This window comes from Sciurus carolinensis, chromosome 18 (genome assembly GCF_902686445.1).
Source record: "Sciurus carolinensis chromosome 18, mSciCar1.2, whole genome shotgun sequence".
NCBI classification, from domain to species: Eukaryota; Metazoa; Chordata; class Mammalia; order Rodentia; family Sciuridae; genus Sciurus; species Sciurus carolinensis.
In genome coordinates, this window is record NC_062230.1 from 27,584,352 (window position 1) to 27,602,664 (window position 18,313).

The window sequence follows — 18,313 nt, forward strand, 5'->3', positions numbered from 1 at the left end:
GACGCCTGCTGCGTAGGTGGCTTTCCTTCCCAGGCTTCTGGAAGGAGATCCGACACATGACCAGGCCCGGGGTGCGTGACGGGACTTCCCATGGCATGGCGTGGTACTCACTTGATAAAAGCTTCCATGATGGATCTGCACACCTCCACCCGCACACTCTCTTTTTGAAACATGTCCAGAAACGGCAGAAATTTTTCCTAAAAACAAAGAAAACACTCTATATGCAATTCACATAGGTAACTGGAAGGAAGGGTTTGGGGTCTGCTTTTCCTTTGGGGTGGTGGGGAGCACTTCTGAAAAAGCCAAAGGTGTTCCCCTGAAAGAGCCACCTGGGGCGTTTAAAAACTGTTACACGTTGAGAATCCCTGATCTGAAAATCCAAAGTCTACAATGCTCCAAATTCTGGATGTTACAGGCAGTCAAGGATGGAGTGTGAAGTTCTACAAATACTTCAGGCTGACCATTCCTAATCTAAAATCCAAAATGCTCCAAAATCCAAAATATTTTGAGCACCAACATGATGTTACAAATGGAAAGTTCCGCACCATGAAACTGTTTCATGCAAAAAATTAACAGACGTATAAAATCACCTTCAGGCTGTGTGTATAAGGTATATATATGTGAAACAAAGGAATTCTGGGTTTTGATAGGGGTTCCCTCTCCAAGGTGTCTTTTTATGCGTATAAAAATATTCCAAAATCCAAAAAAATCAGATACTTCTGGGTTCTCCTAAGCCTTTCATATGAAGGATATTCAATCTCAACTACTAAAACAAGGCACGTGTCCCCCAGGGATTGGTGCTAGGACCCGTTAACATAGCACCGTCTGGGAAGCCTTGAGGTGACAAGTTTTTCCGGGCAGCAACATCAGTCTTCTTGTGACTGTTCTGATGGGCTGACAAAGAGCCAGCAGAGTTGTTCAAAGCGTGGCTTCAAAACACAACTGTCTGTCTCTGGGTCCTGACCCTGTCCCTGGTGACTCCACCTCTTCCAGCCTCAATTTCCTCATCTGTAGAGTGGGGATAATAATGGCTCCCCCTGACTAGGGCTGGCGTGAAAGAGGTATGAGGCAGAGTGTACAGTTCCAGCACAGTGCTGGGAATACGGCACACGTCCAGTACCTATCTGTTATCAAAAAGAAAACACCGTAAGATCCTATGAGTACATACAGGTGGAACCCAGGAGACAGAAGCTAAGTAAGGGACAGAAATCACCTGAATTCCTACTTGCTCAAGTCACTGCAGCTCAAAAGGACGTTGCAAGATATTCTGAATTGTTGAGAGAAATGTAATTAATCTCAACTCTTGTCGGACAATGAGAACTACTAGCTCACGTATTTCACAGTTTCAACATTAGATTGCATGATAAAAACCAAGTGCAAGTTGGGAATCCCTAATCTGAACTACACATTTTAGGATTAGAGAGGCTTAGTCAATTAATTCTATGCAAGTATGCCAAAATTAAAAAATCAGAAATCTGAAACTCTTTGGACGAGGGATACACAACCTGTACCATGTGAAATTCCTTGTGCAAGAGGAAATGAGAACAAGGATGTCCAAGTAAACTGCCAAGGTTGAGGAGTTACGTCATGCCAGCAGGTACACACACCTCACTGGTAAGTGATGAACTAAAGAGGAAGACTACTTTTCTTTCAGTTTATGTGTATTTTTTCCCAAATGCTGCTTAAGTTGTCAGGACATAATTAGGTATAAATTTGATTAGCTTAACTGCTTCACAGAAATAACTATTTCTACCAGCCTGGGGTGTCAGGAAACATTACTGGGACATAAGATACAAATTTCCAAGGGTCATTAAGAAATGTTACTTACCACTGAGAAAAGAACTGAGAAATCATGGAAGTGGGCAATAACTTTCTTAATTATTGATTGAAGCTGTAAAACAAAAAATATGCCTTATTTAATAGAGGCTGGATATTATTTTGAAAAAGCAACCCTCTTTCCTAAGTTGCAATGACAACAGGGTAAGCCAGGACTGCTCAGGAGACGACGCATTAGGGTCAGGCTGGGCTCTGTCTTGGTCTGAGCTGACCCTTCTTCCTCTGCATTCTAGTCTTAGGAAGCGATGTCACCTCAGTCTCAAGCCCTGTCAGTAAAATGCAGCTCACAGCACAGACAGAGAGGGCTGAGGGGTGGCTCACAGGCGGAGACCGCCTCTGCTTTCCACTGGCCTCAGCAGCTGCTATTTGAGGACTGGATAAATAGTCTCCATAAAGGGTGTACAGTCCATGAGGACGACCCAACACTGCTACCGAGCAAGAAAGCAGTCACAGCCAACCATGAACAATTGTGTGTGTCTGTGTGACAATAAAACTTTATTCACAAAAACATGTGACAGGTTACATGTAGCCAGTTTGCAGACCCTATTCTAGTCCACCATGGCTCTGGATCTTCACTGGGTCAGTGGACAGGAGTCGGAGGGAGTTCGGCAGTGGAGTCAGAGGCCGTGGTGTGACCTGAGCACGGGGGAATAGTCCCAGGTACTGACGTCCACTGCCCTCCCCCTAAGGTGCCCACAGTCCCAACTGCAACACACGTGCACACGCACGTACACACAGGCTCATCTTCCCTTCCACGTGCCATTATGAAAATGCTACATCCCAAGACTTCCACCGTTGTCTGAGTCCTTGATGGCATTATTGTCCCCTCTTCTGGACAGGATCCAGTGGGGACCACGCATTACATTTCGTTTTCACGTCCCCGTTAAGTCGGAAGTCCCCTCGGCCTATCTTCGCCATTCATGGCAATGGTATTTTTGAAGAGTTACAAAATGTTTGATCTGGGCGCGTCTGTAGTTCCCTGGAGACTGGATTCAGCTTTTGCATTCTCAACTGCAACCCCTCGGAGGAGATGCCGGGTCCCCCAGGGTGCCACATCTGCAGGTCCTTGATGGCCTCCTTGCTGGCGTTACGAACTGCACCTGGCCGGGTGAGGGCTGTCCAACCTGTTTTCTCCCTTGCGATTGATGCACCCTGAATGGGAGACCCCGTGAGAGACAGACCGCCCGCTCCTCACTCCTCCCCCAGGGCCCACAGGCTTTGCGATTCCCGCCTGCAGCTGGGTGACTTGTCTGCACCCAGAGGCTGCAGAAGGGTGACCGCCTGGCCCCAGCATTCCTTCCCGTCTCACCTGGACCCCTGCTCGCCCTTGCCGTCACCTGTTCACCAAGGACGGACTCATGGACTCCTCTCCTCACTCGGTGGCTGGAACCCGCCCCCGTTTCTCCTGGCGCCCTTTCCGCTTGTCCCCTGGGCTTCTGCTCACGTCCTTCTGCTCACGTCCTTATTCGCTGGCACACACATGAAAATGCTCCCGGCTCATCCTGCACTGCCCTGTCCCCCACCGCGGCAAGCCAGTTCTCCACAGACCCCCACGTTCACTTCTGCACAGTCTTGCCTTCGACAGCTGCACGTCACGGGCACAGATGGCTGTCCCGGGAGCTGGTGGGTCCGGGGCATCTTCTCCAAGGTGTCACTTCTCTTAACAATATGCTTCAAATGAGCATATAGGGACGCGAAAATGTGACATACAGGGTCAAGACAAACTCAGCATGTAAATTATTCACAGGCTGAACGGATTTAAAGACTGTGGGAGTAGTACAGGGGTGACCTAGCAGGTCCCCTCAGGACTAGCAGGAATTGCCTGGGTCAGCAAGCTGGGTTTCCTCTAGGTAAGTGGAGAAGTCTCTCCTCTCTTCCTTCCAAGATCATGAGGTTCCACTCCTTCGCTCTGCCAGAACCAACACGCTGTCAACCTCTCTGATCTTCACGTGAACAGAGCTGCCAGCACACACCATTTGACGGCCTAACTTTGAGGCTCATTTCACGTTGCCCTAGACTGAATCTGTAACATGGCTTAAGTATTTTTCTCTTGTATTCATTTACTGACATAAGTGTCCAACGCTCAGGCATCTTTCATAAGTTGCTCTCAGATATGACACAATGGTCGTATCATTCCCCTCTGAAGTTTCACTTAACTGAGTTGCCAGCAGTCAAGGCCTCACTAAAGTTCCCTCCACGAAAGTTCTCAAGCACATCCGTTCTCCAGTGAGGCCCTGCACTTCAGGAGCACGGCCATCTGCTCTGCTTGCCGCGTTCATTCAAGGACGTCTGCTCGGGACGCAGCCGACACTCACTGTGCAGGATGCTGCGCTGCTTCCAGCAGGACCAGAAAATATCCCATAGGCAGCGGCTGCCCAGTGAGATGAAGGATGAACCGTTTAAGTTAGCAAATGTGAGAAATTCTTAAAATAGCCAAGCACAAAAATACCAAAATTATTTTCAAGACCATGTAAGCAACTGTCCTATGTGAAGTGCGGTTCAAAAATCAGCCTCAGGCACGGGGTGCAGCGGTGCATGCCTTCCCTCTAGCTGCTCAGGAAGCTGAAGTAGGGGGACTGCAAGTTCACGGTCAGCCTCAGCAACCTAACAGGGCCCTAATCAACTTAGTGAGACCCTGTCTCAAAAGAGAAAATAAAAAGGGCTGTGGGTGTGGTTCAGGGGTTAAATGCCCCTGGGTTCCATCCATGGTACAAAATAAAGGGAAGAAACACTGATTCCGTTAGGAGGAAAGGTGTGGCATGATGTATGTACTCTCAAATAATTCGGAGAAGAATTTCATAAGCATGTCTATAGATGTGCACATTTAATACTGATCAAGAAAATGAGGCAAAACGTTAACTGAGAATCTGAGCAAAGAACAGGAGTCACTGAGTTATGCTTTCAGCTTTCCAGTGAGTTTAAATTTATTTCCAAATGCAAAGCTAATTAAACTGAAAGCAGTCATGGCAGTTACTGGTGACAGTGACGATGACGGTGCTTATTCAGCATCTGCCAGGTGTCAAGCAGCAGCTCAGTGCTTCCCAGGTCACATTCCACCTCCTCCTCATGACAACTGAGGGCAGAGCTGCTATTCCCCCGTTTCACAGGCAACAAAACCAGGCACAACAAGATCAGGCACCTAGCCCAGAGCACAACGCCAGGACACAGCGGAGCCGGAATTCAAACTCAGGGCGACTGACCTGCCCCGACCCATGCGACCGTGATTTAGTTCAACAGGACGACATTCCTGCATGTGCAGAGATGAGAAGCGCGGATTGTTACCTGGGGGTAGGACTCCTCGAAGGCACGATCTGGAGTCATGTGCTTGATGACATCCGCCAAAACGGTGTTCACCTCTCGCTTCTAAGTGGGGGAAACAGACGTGTATTGGGCTCGGATCAGCCATCAGCGGGAAAGGACTAACACATTCAAAGCATGTCGCGCGTGGTCCGGGATAGGACAGCAACACCCGGGAAGCAATGCCACCCTTACCGCCTGGCCCAGAGCCCTGGCACACGAGTTTACTGGAACCTAGCTGTGCTCACCCACGCGCTGTCTGCTGAAACCACACGCCATGGCCCGATCGCTCCAGACAGGAACCCACTGCTACACGGTTCTGGAGGCTGAGGAGGCCCATCAAGGCTGGCAGGCTCAGCGTCCTTCAGACACCTCCTTGCCGTGTCCTCAGGTGGTGGAAGGGTTCAGGAGCTCCTGAGCCCTCGCTGAAGGGCACTAACCCTGCTCACGAGGGCCATCCTCCTCCCTAATCAACCATCTCTCAAAGGCTCGGGCTCTTTTTCCCCAGCTATGCTGACATCCTGGTATAGTTAACATCACGGCTGGCTTGAACCAGACCCAGAATGCCAACCAGGGACGGGCGCTGTTCCGCCAGCAACGCAGCACTTGCCTAGGTACACGAGCACTGAGGTGCACCTGCGGCTCCATCCACCCTTTACTACCATCACCATGGCAACGAGGCTCTGCCCCATGAATCTGGTGGGGAGTGGACTACTTCAATTTTCATAAGGTGGTTAAAATAAACAACTCTGATGACAGGGTCTGAACCTGCCTCTACGTGCTTCTGAAGTCTCTGCTCTTTCACGAGCCCCATCTGCCCCAAACTGTGGTTCTAGTCTGTGCCTCAGGAAAGAAGTATCTTTGTTTGCTCAGGAAAAAAAAAATAACATGCAATCCAAGATGTTTGGGAAGTGCTGCTCACTGGACTCCCATGGAAATTCACAACATGCTTCAGCACAGGGGCATCTAAGGGGGTCAGAGGGTGGGGACACTGTTCAAATGTAACGCAGCGCTGCCCAGAATCACACACAGGCGTGGACCACGGAGTGGCTTCACACAGTCATGCTCCCCCACCCTTCAGAGTAAGAACACAGGTGTTACAGGTTAGAAGAACAATTACCATCGTAAAACACCTCAACGCCTACATTAGATTCATTGCTGTTATAGATGTGAAAAAATATAATCCGTTCAAAAGCCCCCTCATGGTCACACGTACCGTGAAATGCTTGCAGGTGTACTCCACCCACACCTCGGCGCAGTTGATGTAGTCCTGTGAAGAAAACGGGGGGCATCTTCACAAAGGCGCAGGGTGGGCCACCTGCCTTCCTGCTTTCCTCCCACTTGACCTCCCACACCCACCACGTTCCGGGGCGAGAACACTCCTAAGATTTTTGAGCATAAAATGCAGTTTGAGTCATTAAGTCACCATTTACAGATTTCCTGACCTGAACAAGCTGTTTTAGGTGGTCCATTTGAGCTAAAGAGGGAATTTAGTAATTAAGTTTAAAGACGATTTCCTAAACGACCCTGATGCATGTGATTTTGTAAATCTGCTTTTTGTTTTTAATACACTGTTCCTCCCCCGTGTCCCCCGACACTCGGCCCCTGGGCCACAGCCCAGCCCTCCGCTGCTATTAACACACCACGTGAACACGGCGTGTGCGTGCGCACCTGGTCGCCAGCTCCGGGTGACTGCCTGTCTCTGCTTATCCTCACGAGTTCTCGGCTGGCAGCAGGGACAGCGCTGTCTGCCCAGTCACTCCCGCCGCCAGCCAACTCATTCCCTACCGGCAACGATGCCACTTGCTAGCATGATGCCGAAAGGAGGGCGAGCTGGGAGCCCCGACCCTCAGCTTGATGACATCACCTCGGCAGGCGACGTCCGTCAGTCCATCATCCCAAGACTTCCTACAGCTGCATACAGAGGCAATGCTCCAGGTGGCCCCACGTAAGGGCCAGGAAACGGACCTCCGTTTTGCTAGCTACTGCTTGCTCACTGACACTCGGTTCAGGAATATTCTATTAGATTGGTATTTTCAAAGTCAAATACCCCAGACCACGTTTTCACAGACCAGGCCTTTCAAAGCTTCAAATATTTACAATATTTTTGGTGCATCTTGAGGTCTCAAGAAGGGAACAGTAACTGAGAAATAAAAATCACAGAATGGCATGTTTAATGCCATTAGTTCTCCACTACAGGCTAACAGACAATACGCATCTCTTTTTCAAAACTCCAGAAGTGTTCCAGGCGCTGTGGAGCATGCCTCTCATTCCAGCGACTCAGGAGGCAGACAGGAGGGCCGAGTTCAAGTCAGACTGGGCAATTTAGTGAGTCCCTGTCTCAAAAGAGGGCTCTGGATGTAGCTCAGGGGTAGAATATCCCAGGGTTCGAACCCCACTACCCAAAAACACCCGAACAAAAGCCCAGACGTGTGATTAGTTCAAAGATCATTTTTAAAAAATAAAATATCTGGGGCTGGGGAGATAGCTCAGTTGGTAGAGTGCTTGCCTTACAAGTACAAGGCCCTGAGTTCAATCCCCAGCACTGCAAAAAAAAAAAAAAAAAAAAAAAATCTAACTGCATAAGTTAGACCAAAAAATGCCAAAAAAACAAAACAAAAAAAAAACAACACTGTTGCTCCAAGGTCTAAATGGTCACCCACCTGTGGATTCTTCAATTTTGTGATAACTTTCCAAGCTTCATTAAGAATCTGAAGTCGATCATTCTCAGGCGGATCAGCCAGGGCTAAGTTTAACCCCAGTGAGCGAAAAAGGAGATGCTAAGAAAAGAAGCAAATCATTTTATGGCTGGAAATTTTAAGTCAAAGTAACTGAGGCTTAAACAAAAACAAAAACAAAGAAGGTTACAGGTTAGAACATTCAACCCATCTCAGGGTGAATGTTCTAGACTTCTGAATTCTACAGATCTGCCCCAGTAACACTAAGACGCTCATAATGAAGAGCTGGCTCTGGGTATTCTTCTAACTTGTGGGCCATAGTTTCCTGCTGGACAAAGCTCTTCCCTAATGAGCAAAGACGCAGACACACACACACACATTTTTAAATGTAAGACCAACATCTTCCTGAATACTCTGTGGCGGGCTAGTCGATAGACTGAGCAGTCTCACGAGTGGTCAGGTGGACGCTGCCAGTCTGCTCCTCTGCCAAGATCAGTCCGAGCCTACCTTGGGGAAACCAGACTCATCGCACTCTTTGATCATTCCGATGAAGTCCATAGACCTCGTGGCGATGAACTCGGCCCGAAAGGCTGACATCACAGAATTCAACAGCAGGGCGCTGCAAGACACGGATGCCCAATCAGCCACCCGCCCTTTCATGAAAGTGCTTTAACGTGAGGATGCAAACTGCCAGGAGGGCGGCTGACAGCCCTGTACCAAGGTTGCCAGAACAAAAGACCAGTCGCAGGGCCGTCTCCAGACCAGCAGCATTCCGTACACATCCGGAACTCCGCACATGCTGAGTTCACTGTGTGGATGGCTGAAAGGTGGGTGGATAAGTGGATGGATGGACAGGTAAATCGCCAAGCAACCCAGTCCATTTAAACAGAAGTGACCCTTCAAACACGGCAGCGCACTAATCAAACTAAACACTGAGTAGCAACGTTGATTTCCGCTGCAGATACATACACATTGCTCAGAAGGAAACTTCTCATGAAAGAGATCTCCTGTTCCAGGCATCAGGGGCAGAGGGTGAACAACACCCCTCAAGGCTGCTCACACCTCTGCCTCCAAGAGCAGAGCAGAGGGGTACCTTGTCTGCCCAGGACACAGGGAGATCAAGTTCATCCTGGCCCTACCACTCATCACGGCCCCACAGGCAAAGGACCACTGTTGTTCCCATTTTATAGGTGAGGAGACTGAGGCCTAAGAGGCCAAGTAAGTGGCCCAAGGTCACAGAGCTGAGATAGAACCAAGCTGAAAACCAAGGCCAGACACTAGACGCCAGCACCCTGTACAGCCACGGCCACCTACCCGCCCTCCGTCAGCGCCTCTGCCACAGCAGCCGGCTCCCGCCGCACACCCAGCCTGGGGGAGCTACTCACTTGTTCCCCAGCTCCTTGCACCTTTCCATCATCTCGGTCAGCAGAGCCTAGAAGGTCATTGAGAAAATCATCAGGCTGCAGCACCTAAAGCCACATTCCTGCAAACTGAACACGACCCCACGCCACTCACACAGCCTCCCCGTCCAGCGGGAAGAGGGAGGGGAACACTTCACGGCATTTGGTAAGATGGGTAAGAGCCGGGGGGGCCTGGTGTCAGGCACATTTGGGTTCAGATCACCAACTGCCAGCGGGGAGAGCTGGCAGGCGCCAGTTTTGTCCTTATGGAGCACAAAAGGGGCACCCTCCCACCTGCAGGGTCACTGCGGGAAGAGGGGCACCCTGCGCCCAGGGCATGAGCGAGGCGGAACCACCCTGCTTCCCACCTCTCCTGACCGCCAGCTCCTCCTCGCCTCCCAGGGCCCCTGTCCCGAGTGACACAGTGAACCAATGCCGGGCCTCTCCCAACCCCCACGAGGTAAGCGCTCTCTTCTCCCATTTCACATGGACACCAGGCCACACAGCAGTGGCAGTCTTTACCCAAGGTCACACAGCCAGTGACGGTGGCCAGACGGGACCCTGAGTCGCCTGGCATCAAAGGCCACACCCTTCGCAGTTCCAAGCCCTGAGGGACGTGAGTGGGTTGCTCACTGGACACTGTCAATGCCCTAGAGCTATCTTAAGGCAGCTGCGCCTCTTCAAAAGGGCTCCTTGAAAAAACCCGACGTGTGAAGCGTCCTCTCAGGCAGCGGTTCGGGAAGGCCAAGCCAGCGCCAGCAGCCCGGCCACAGCCCGACGCCAGGCCTCGCCCTGCCCAGGCGCCAGAACGCCGGCTCGGCTGCCCTCTCCCATTCGCTCTCCCAACACCCAGGAGGCCTGGACCTGAGGCCCACGCTGCAGGTGAGGACGTTCGACGGGCACCCACGACCCAGGAAGCAGAATGCGACTGGTGTCTCGGCCCCACTCTGAAGTGAGCCGTCTCCAGGGCGATCCAGCCCTTCCGGGCTGTGGCCCTCGAGTCCTCCACGCTGCCCTAGGCACCGAGGCGAGAGCTGACCCCGGGGATGCGCCGGAACCACTCAGAACCCCGACGTGCTGACTTCGGTCCCTGGCCCACGTGAGCCAGGCTGGGTCCTGCCGTGGATAAAGCGCAGGACGTTCCCAACGTCCACACACGGAACCCCACCTCCAGTGTGACGGCACTGGGAGGGCCTCAGGGAGGCTCTGCGGCTAACTGGGGCCACCGGGTGGACTGGTGCCCTCGTGAAGAGCCAGCGGGGCGTGTGTACCCGGAGGAAACCCTGGAGCACAGGGGACACCTGGACAAAAGCAGAGGGGCCTGGCCAGCACCGTGACCTCAGGCCGCCAGCACCGTGAGCAGTAAGGCCTGCCCTTCCTGCCACTTGGGCTGTGCTCCCTGTGCGCTGCCCAGGAAAGGACCAGCCCGCCACGGCGGTCTCACGCCCCTGCCCCTGCCCCTGCCCCTGGGGGGCGCGGCTGGCATGGGCACAGGACCCCATCCTCAGCTCCCAAGATGGGGTGGGAAGTCTTCCTGGGACTCGGAAGGAAGGTTTGTTTCCCTGTTGGAAATAGGCAACCAGGGAATGGAAGATTCCCTGTCTTTCTACCTCTGGCTACCATCATGCTAGGATGTGATGGTGGGAGCAGCGGCAGCCACCATGCCACCAGCCAGGGAAGTCAGAGTGAGAGACAGATGGAGGCCCCGGTCCAGAACCTGCCCGTGCCGTGGGAGAGGGTGCCCCGAGGACACCTGTAGGCTCGGCAGGTGTCTGTGCCTTAGCCAGAACCTCTCAGCTGACCCTAGAATCAGAGATGTCACAGGCTTCCCGAGCTCACCCGTGGCACGGTTAGAGTTGAAAAGTTGTTCTTCACAATCAACGCCGGAGGGGTTTCTGGAAGACTCGGGAAGGAGAATTCTAGACAATCATCACCCCGTGCTCCCCAACACACAAAGGCTCACTGAAGGGCAGCGAGGAGGACCCTCCCGTGAGGCGTGTGCTCTCTCACATGCTCACAAGGAGATGCCTGGACCCCGCTCTTCCAAAAAGACAAACTGGGGGAGCAAAGGCCAATGTATGCACAGAAAATAAAATAAAATTGCCATCAAGACACGTGCTTAACCCCACAGCACGTACGACCACAAGAATGGGAAGTCAGCCTCCCTGAGTGTATGGTGTGTCAAAATGCCTTCTGTCACGTGTGACTAAAAAGAATGGGAGTAAAAAAATACTTGTTAGGACAAGAAAAAAGACACATGCTTAAAAAGCTGCTTCTCTCTCACACACACTAAAACTGCACGCCCGAACTCAAGGAGAAACAGACCATCTCAGAGCCACACAGGAACACTGGTAACCGCGCAGGGAGCCACTTTGGAGCCCAGGCAGGTCTGCGAGGGGTCATTTTTATTTATTTGCTTATTTTCCCCGAGAGGTGACGGATTGATCATCTCTGGCAGGAACAAGATGAACCGCGGCTCAAAGCGTATGCACCTCGGTGGAGGCGAGCCTTCTGCTGCCACGCTCTGAAAGCTCACGGCGCGGCACGCTGGGTCTGACTCGCAGGACCTGCAGCTACCCGGGCGGGCTTCCCCTGCCCTCGGGCTCTCGTCGGTGCTGCTCTTGGCCCTGCCTTCCGCTTATTTACACATCGTCTGTTTTTATAAAAATCACAAAAATAAGACATGGTTGTAGAGCACCGTTCAAGCAGCACCGTGAGCATGGGCAGAGACTCCCCTCCCTCCAGCTCCTTCCTGGGATCACCCTGTCCACACTCTGTGGCTTATCTTTCTAGAATTTTGACCACACCCTACAAATGCACAGCTGTTATTGTAGTAGGCTGATTTTGTTTTGTATCTACAAAAACAGGATGATCTCACACATGCTGGGCTGCAATGTGCTTTTCCTACTCAAGAATCTAGGGCAGCCCCGACTCGGGAACCCACTCATCCTTTGGTACCAGGGATTGAATCCAGGGCCGCTGAGCCACATCCCCAGCCCTATTTTGTATTTTATTTAGAGACAGGGTCTGAGTTGCTTAGGGCCTCACCATTGCTGAGGCTGGTTTTGAACTCACGATCCTTCTGTCTCAGCTTCCAGAACCACTGGGACTACAGGTAAGTGCCACCGTGCTGAGACACCTCAACCTTGTGGGTGACTGAGGAATCCCCAAGCTTCCCCTGACTGATGGATGCTTTGCGACTTTTTCATTATAGACTCAAAAGCAATCATAAAAATAGTACAGAGGTCCTCAGTATTCATCCCCTGGCTTTCTTGAAAGGGGACATCTTAAGTAACCGTGGTTGTCAAGCCAGGAATCGGCACTGCCACCATCCTATCAACTGGACGGTTTTGCACGCACTGTTTCTTCTGTCTTTGGGTCTAATTTTATGACATGGGTTTGTACAACCACATGTAACTGATGGCTTTTAAGTGTGACCTCTGGATTGGGGCTTTCTAGGGCCCACTTACCTACTTCAGAAGTACAGAAAGAGAGACAGACCAAGGCCACATCCCTGTTTTCCAAACCGCGTTTAGCTCCACTTCACAGTCCATGCTAAACAGGCCGCGTGGCCGTGCTAAGCCAGCCTCTCGCCTCGCCTGCCCCGACTGCAGAACGGTGATGGGTGGTGGCCTGACCAGGCCTGGAGGAGACAACCGAGCGCAGCGTCACGGGGGGAGAGGGGACAGGCGCAGCTCTGCCTTCCACTCATCGCCTGCCCCACCTTCACGTCCAACAGAGCAAGTGTGACCGTGGGCAGGAGCAGGCACTAGAGGTTGAGGGAGGGACACCAGGAGAGTCACAGGGGAAACTCGTCCACACACAGGATTCCACGCGGGGAAGCCGAGTCTGGCTCCATGCCAGCAACACGGCCGCCCAACAAGCCTGTGGCCTGCTCCAGGTACAGGTCCTTTCCCCTGTTGGTCACCCGGCCTTCAAGTCAGTTCAGGACATCTGCTTCAGGCCTGTCGGGCCACCACAACCATGATGTGCTTCGTCACAGCCACCAGCACAGTGGCCTGTGGAGGAAGGCTGACGCTCAGCCCATTTCACAGTTGGCAAAACCGAGGACAGGGAGGTCAAGTGCGCAGGGCAGACGGGTCTGCCCGACTGCCTGTCCAGCCTCCCCGGATGCACCTTCCCCTTCCCTTCTGCAGCGTCTCCAACCCGACCTCGACCTCGCAGCCCAGCGGGGATCCTTCCACAGCAGCAGGACTGACGTGGGGGCCACGTCCTCTTCCCCCTGCACCTCCCACTCTGTCCCCAGCCAACAGCTGCTGGCTGACAATGACAGAGGGCTTATCGAGGGATTTGCTTTCCTTACCTAGAAGCCGATTTTATAAAATGCTTGCCTTTTTCCAGGCAGACTACGCCTGACATAAAGCATACAGATCCACTTTTTCTTACTATACGTACAATCCCCTACTTTGGAGGCCGGTCCTCTCAGACACACGGCTCTATTCCACTGATTCAAATCAAACTTCATCCAAGACCTATAATCACTGCTGGGCAGGGACCCAGGCCTGCGAAGCCAGTACCTCAGGAGGCCAAGGCAGGAGGAATACATGTTCGAGGCCAGCCTCAGCAACTTAGTGAGACCTTAAGCAACTCTGCTTAAAATAACTTTTAATATAAGTTTGAAATAAGTGTGAGACAACTCTGTCTCAAAATAATAAACAGAAAGGGCTGGGGATGCGGCTCCGTGGTAAGGCGGCCCTGGGGTCAGTGCAGCCGTGCAGGGGAGCTTCAGGCACCCAGTGGTCACATGTATCTTTAACACCTGCCCCCACAACGACTTTCTCCTGCATTTTTGAAAATGATTAACTTATTTTTAAGAGGACACTGTGGGTCCCTTACTTAAGTGCCCCAAGAAGCAGTTTATTCAGGTGACCTGATTTTTTAATGGTTTCTCCTAGTGCAGAGATGATTTCCTAGAGCTGTTACTCCCCGAGAAGGTTCTATTCCCAGCTCCTGCCACCCTCTGAGACTCCCGATGCTTAAAATAAAAGGAGGGGTGCCTTCTGACAGGCACCTTGTGTTTTTAATCCGATTTTGCCTTTCATTAAAATGAGGGAAAAAATAAGTGTTCTCATTTTGAACGTGTCGATCCTGCCTCTATGACTGAGTCGGGCAGGGAACAGCAAGGGCGGCCCTTCTGCTCAAGTTCACGGTGCCTCTTCCCAGATCTGGAGACAGCAGGTGGTTGCTGAGCCTCTGCTGCAGACCAGAGAACAGGCAGCACATTTTTGAACACTCTCCCCTTTATACTGGCTTGATGTAAAAGCAATTTGTTTAATGGTTAAAAAAAAGAAAATTCGCCTAAAAGACAAGATGTCCCTGTTTTTCCCTCAGGTTTTAGGACTTCAAATAAAAACACAAGCAGTGCACACTGGCTGAAAAGCTCACGAACAGATGGGCAGAGAAGAGTAAGCAAGGCGGCCCCACGCAGCCCGCCCCGGGGCCTGGCTTCCCTGTCCTTCCCAAGTCACGGGCAGATAAAACTCCAGGGCGGAAGTGCCGCCTGCGAGGACCAGTGAAGCACCGGAAGAGCGCCACCTTGTCCGACCAGCAAACGGGTGTTAGGGTGTCGTTCCCTGGGTCGGGAGAAGGAAGCCGACCTCCGCCTTCCCCCAGGGCTGCACCGCGCTCAGGGCCACGCCAGGCTGCTGCTCAGGACCCAGGCGACACCAGGAACGCGCTCCCCCTGCAGCGCCCTGGGAACACCCTCCTATCGCACGTGGACCATCGCAGGTCCCCACCATCTCAGGTGGCCCCAGGACATCCCGCTGAGTGCCCAGCACACACCGTAGTTTAACCACGCCGCTGGTCACCCCCCTCTCACACTAGCACAAACGAACCTGGGTTTGTGTTTGTCTACTTATTTCTACAGGAAAATGCCACCACGTGGGACTCCTCTGTCAGTCATGTCCCGTGTTTTGGTTTTTTTCCTGGAAGGGCTTCTCACGCGTGTTGGAGCACCCAGGAAAAAGGCAGATGGCTGTGGATTTTGCAGCAAGTATCCCTGACCCTCCCTGCCCCGACTTTTCCTGGAGTACTTGGGACTGAACCCGGTCTCACGCGTACTGGACCAGCACTCTGTCCCGGAACCACATCCCCAGCCCTTTCCACTTTGAAATAATCTCAGTAGCTAGGTTGGCCTCCGACTTGCAAATTCTCCTGCCTCAGCCTCCGCAGCGAACAGCTGGGACTGCAGGTGTGCGCCACCACGCCAGCTTTTTCCAACGACTCCAGGGACGACAAGGGCAGCTTTATCTGTCACAGTTACGACAACTGGACTCTTGTTCTGCCGAAACTGCTTCTCTGTCTCAGGGAAGAAAAAGCATTTCTGCTATGTCGTGTTAACACCTGACAACACACTGGCTAGTGAAGGGAACCTCAAAAGACGATCGAGCATGTGAATCTAACTTTCCTTCCATAAAATGGAGAGTTACTGACCTGCTCCACCGACTTTGTGGGATTATGAGAAACTGAAAGGGCATGAGAAGGTCAAGTGAAAGACAAAACAGAGCTGCTGGCCCTGAGCTGGACTCCAGGGGTTCGTGTTCGGCTACCCTCCCAGCTGTGCGTCCTCACAGGAAGTTGGCTGGATGGCCATCTCCTGTTCAACGAGACCAGCTGGGAGGTGCTCAGCACGGCGCCAGCCTCGGTGCTGAGCCTCCTGTCACGGCAGGTGGCACGGACATTACCAGAGCTGTTGGGAAAAGACCCTCTTAACATCCCAGGGCCCTGTGCAGGGCTGTCACACTAGGGAGGGGCGAGGGGCCCAGCGTCCCGTCCTGGAGGCAAGTCCGCTGAAGCCAGGGGGCACTTACCTCGGGGGCGTGGTAGGAGATGCACTGGAAGATCCAGTCCATGGCGGGCGAGTACAAGGGCAGGTAGGAGGGCAGCTCCACCCCCTGGACCACCAGCTGGTTCTGGACCGTGTCTCCGTGAATCTGCAGGAGCAACCGCACGCGGAAGAGGAGGGATCGCAGCAAGCACAGCGCAGAGCCTCAGGGCCCAGACCCGAGCCGGAAGCGCCCGGCGGCCCAGGAGCAGTGGCCTGGTTTCTCCGCCCTGACGGAGGGCTCGGCACCAAGGCTGGCGCCCTGCTGAGCCCCTTTCCCCCAGGAGCTTCCCGTGTCACCGAGCTGAGCTGCTCTGGGAACGTGAGCTGTGGGAAGAGGTGACCTGGCAGGTGACCTGGCAGAGACGGAGCCAGCAGAGGCCAGGGCGCGGCTCACCAAGTGGAGCCGTGGCCCATCCACACGTGCACAGTAAAGCTCGGCCGGTTCAGAGCCATCCACACACTTGATGGCCCGTGACAGGGCCCAGTGTCATCGAGGGCTTGCACGTTTGAAGGCTGGAAGGCGTTCTGGACGTGGAACCCCACTGGGCTTCGCGAGCTCACTCTCCCCTAACCTCTATTTCGCGGTTCTCGTACCTGTTTGAACGTGAGGAGGAAGTCGAAGAAGTTCTTGTTGAGGCTCTCTTTAAGGTGGGGCGCGACTTCCATTCCCACCTGCAGCCAAACGAAACGAACCACCTTAAAACAGGCTGCAAACGACACGGACGGTGCGAGGCCATCTTTGTAAATTAAATATCTATATATAAATACGTGAAAAGTCCCGCACATTAATTTTGGTTTTTGCTCGTCTCTTTTCCTAGTCAATAAACATGCATTATTTTTAGGGGGTAAAAAACCACCAAAGCTATTTTTAATAAAAAAGTAGACCTTTACGGTCATCGTCATCACGATTTCTGGCAGGCAGTGACTATTTCTGAAGAGATGACCAAGAGATGGATCGATAGAGCCCTGAGGAGGACGCACTCTCCAGACCGCGGCGTCTGTGATACTCCCTCCCGCAGAGCCTGCAGGGAGGACCAGCACAGTGCCTGAACTTATCAGAGGAAGCCAAGGTTACAGAAGAGGCTGGGTGTGGCTCTGGGGGACAGTGTGCTTCTGCAGGAGGTCCAGCCCCTTCCCCAACCAACGTGAAGGTCAGCCTGGCCTTCAGGTGCTGGGTCTCCACTGAGGCACAGTTAGGGCAACACAGGTTCAACCTCTGCCAGGCGCGCACGAGGCAGGCGCCCACGAGGCAGGGTGCACGAGGCAGGCGCGCACGAGGCAGGCGCGCACGAGGCAGGCGCGCACGAGGCAGGCGCGCACGAGGCAGGCGCGCACTCAATTCGCTGGCTTCCGAGTTCAGCATTTAAGTCAGACCGTGACAGCTTCCAGCTAAAGCAGCGAGCTGATCATCCCGAAGGAGGCAGAGCAGAGGGTGGGATGGCCGGGGAAGGGCTGAGCCGGGCAGGGGAGTGCGCCGGCTCAAAACCAAACCACGCCAAAGCGGCTCCCCAAACAAGTCCTTCAGCCGAGCTCCTCAGACAGGCCTCCATTCCCAACTGCTGCTTAACCTCAGAAACCACCTAAGGGGACGCTGCTTCCAGGGACCCTGTTCCTTCCATGGGGACAGATTCCTCCCACTTGCCTCTCCCTGCCCAGGGGTCATGCAGGTTAACAACCATGCCATTTGGATGGCTGTGAACCATCCCTTGGGAAGAACTTTGGGAGAACCACTGGTGGGCGAAGTCCCAGAGCAGTTCTCTGGCTGTTGGGGACAAGAAGGGGTATTTCCGAGGACAAGCACAATGATTAAAAATAACACTAACAATGAACATCAGATCCGGCTTCACTGTGTTCCGATTCTACTGTCTCTCCTTCCACTTAATCATATTGTAGAAAAGACAATAATTACCCGTTAGGTGACAGCAAAAGCCAGCCCCGGGGACAAGCAGAGGAGATGAGCTAAAAGGGCACCGGCTAAGGGAGGAGTTCATACACTTTCCTGTAAAAGCAGCTTCGAGCTCCCCCCACGCCCCACCCACTCGCTGCTTCTGTTTGTTTCTCTTCTCAAGCCAGATGAGCAGCTTGGAAATCTGTCTGGGCCCAAAAGACACGCACCCAGAGTAGCAAGGGTAGCTGCTCACGATTTCCACCTGCCGTTCTGCCGGCCTGGAATTCACTTCTGCTACCAGCAAACTCAGCTTTGGGGACTGGAACCCTCTCAGACCATGTGGCTTGTGCTGAAACACCAACAC

The 18,313-nt window shown here is 52.9% G+C and overlaps 1 protein-coding gene across 2 annotated transcripts in view; it reads right to left on the bottom strand.

The window, feature by feature from the left end:
- Positions 1-18,313, bottom strand: part of Vps35l (VPS35 endosomal protein sorting factor like) — a 99,421-nt gene that overhangs the window by 40,840 nt on the left and 40,268 nt on the right. For both annotated transcript variants that reach the window (XM_047533125.1, XM_047533126.1), the window contains exons 13-21: positions 16,656-16,733; positions 16,045-16,167; positions 9,197-9,243; positions 8,319-8,430; positions 7,797-7,913; positions 6,350-6,403; positions 5,119-5,199; positions 1,829-1,891; positions 112-197 (exon numbers count right to left, since the gene is read on the bottom strand). In XM_047533125.1, coding sequence (XP_047389081.1) covers positions 112-197; positions 1,829-1,891; positions 5,119-5,199; positions 6,350-6,403; positions 7,797-7,913; positions 8,319-8,430; positions 9,197-9,243; positions 16,045-16,167; positions 16,656-16,733 — 761 coding nt within the window. The remainder of the gene's footprint in view (positions 1-111; positions 198-1,828; positions 1,892-5,118; positions 5,200-6,349; positions 6,404-7,796; positions 7,914-8,318; positions 8,431-9,196; positions 9,244-16,044; positions 16,168-16,655; positions 16,734-18,313) is intronic.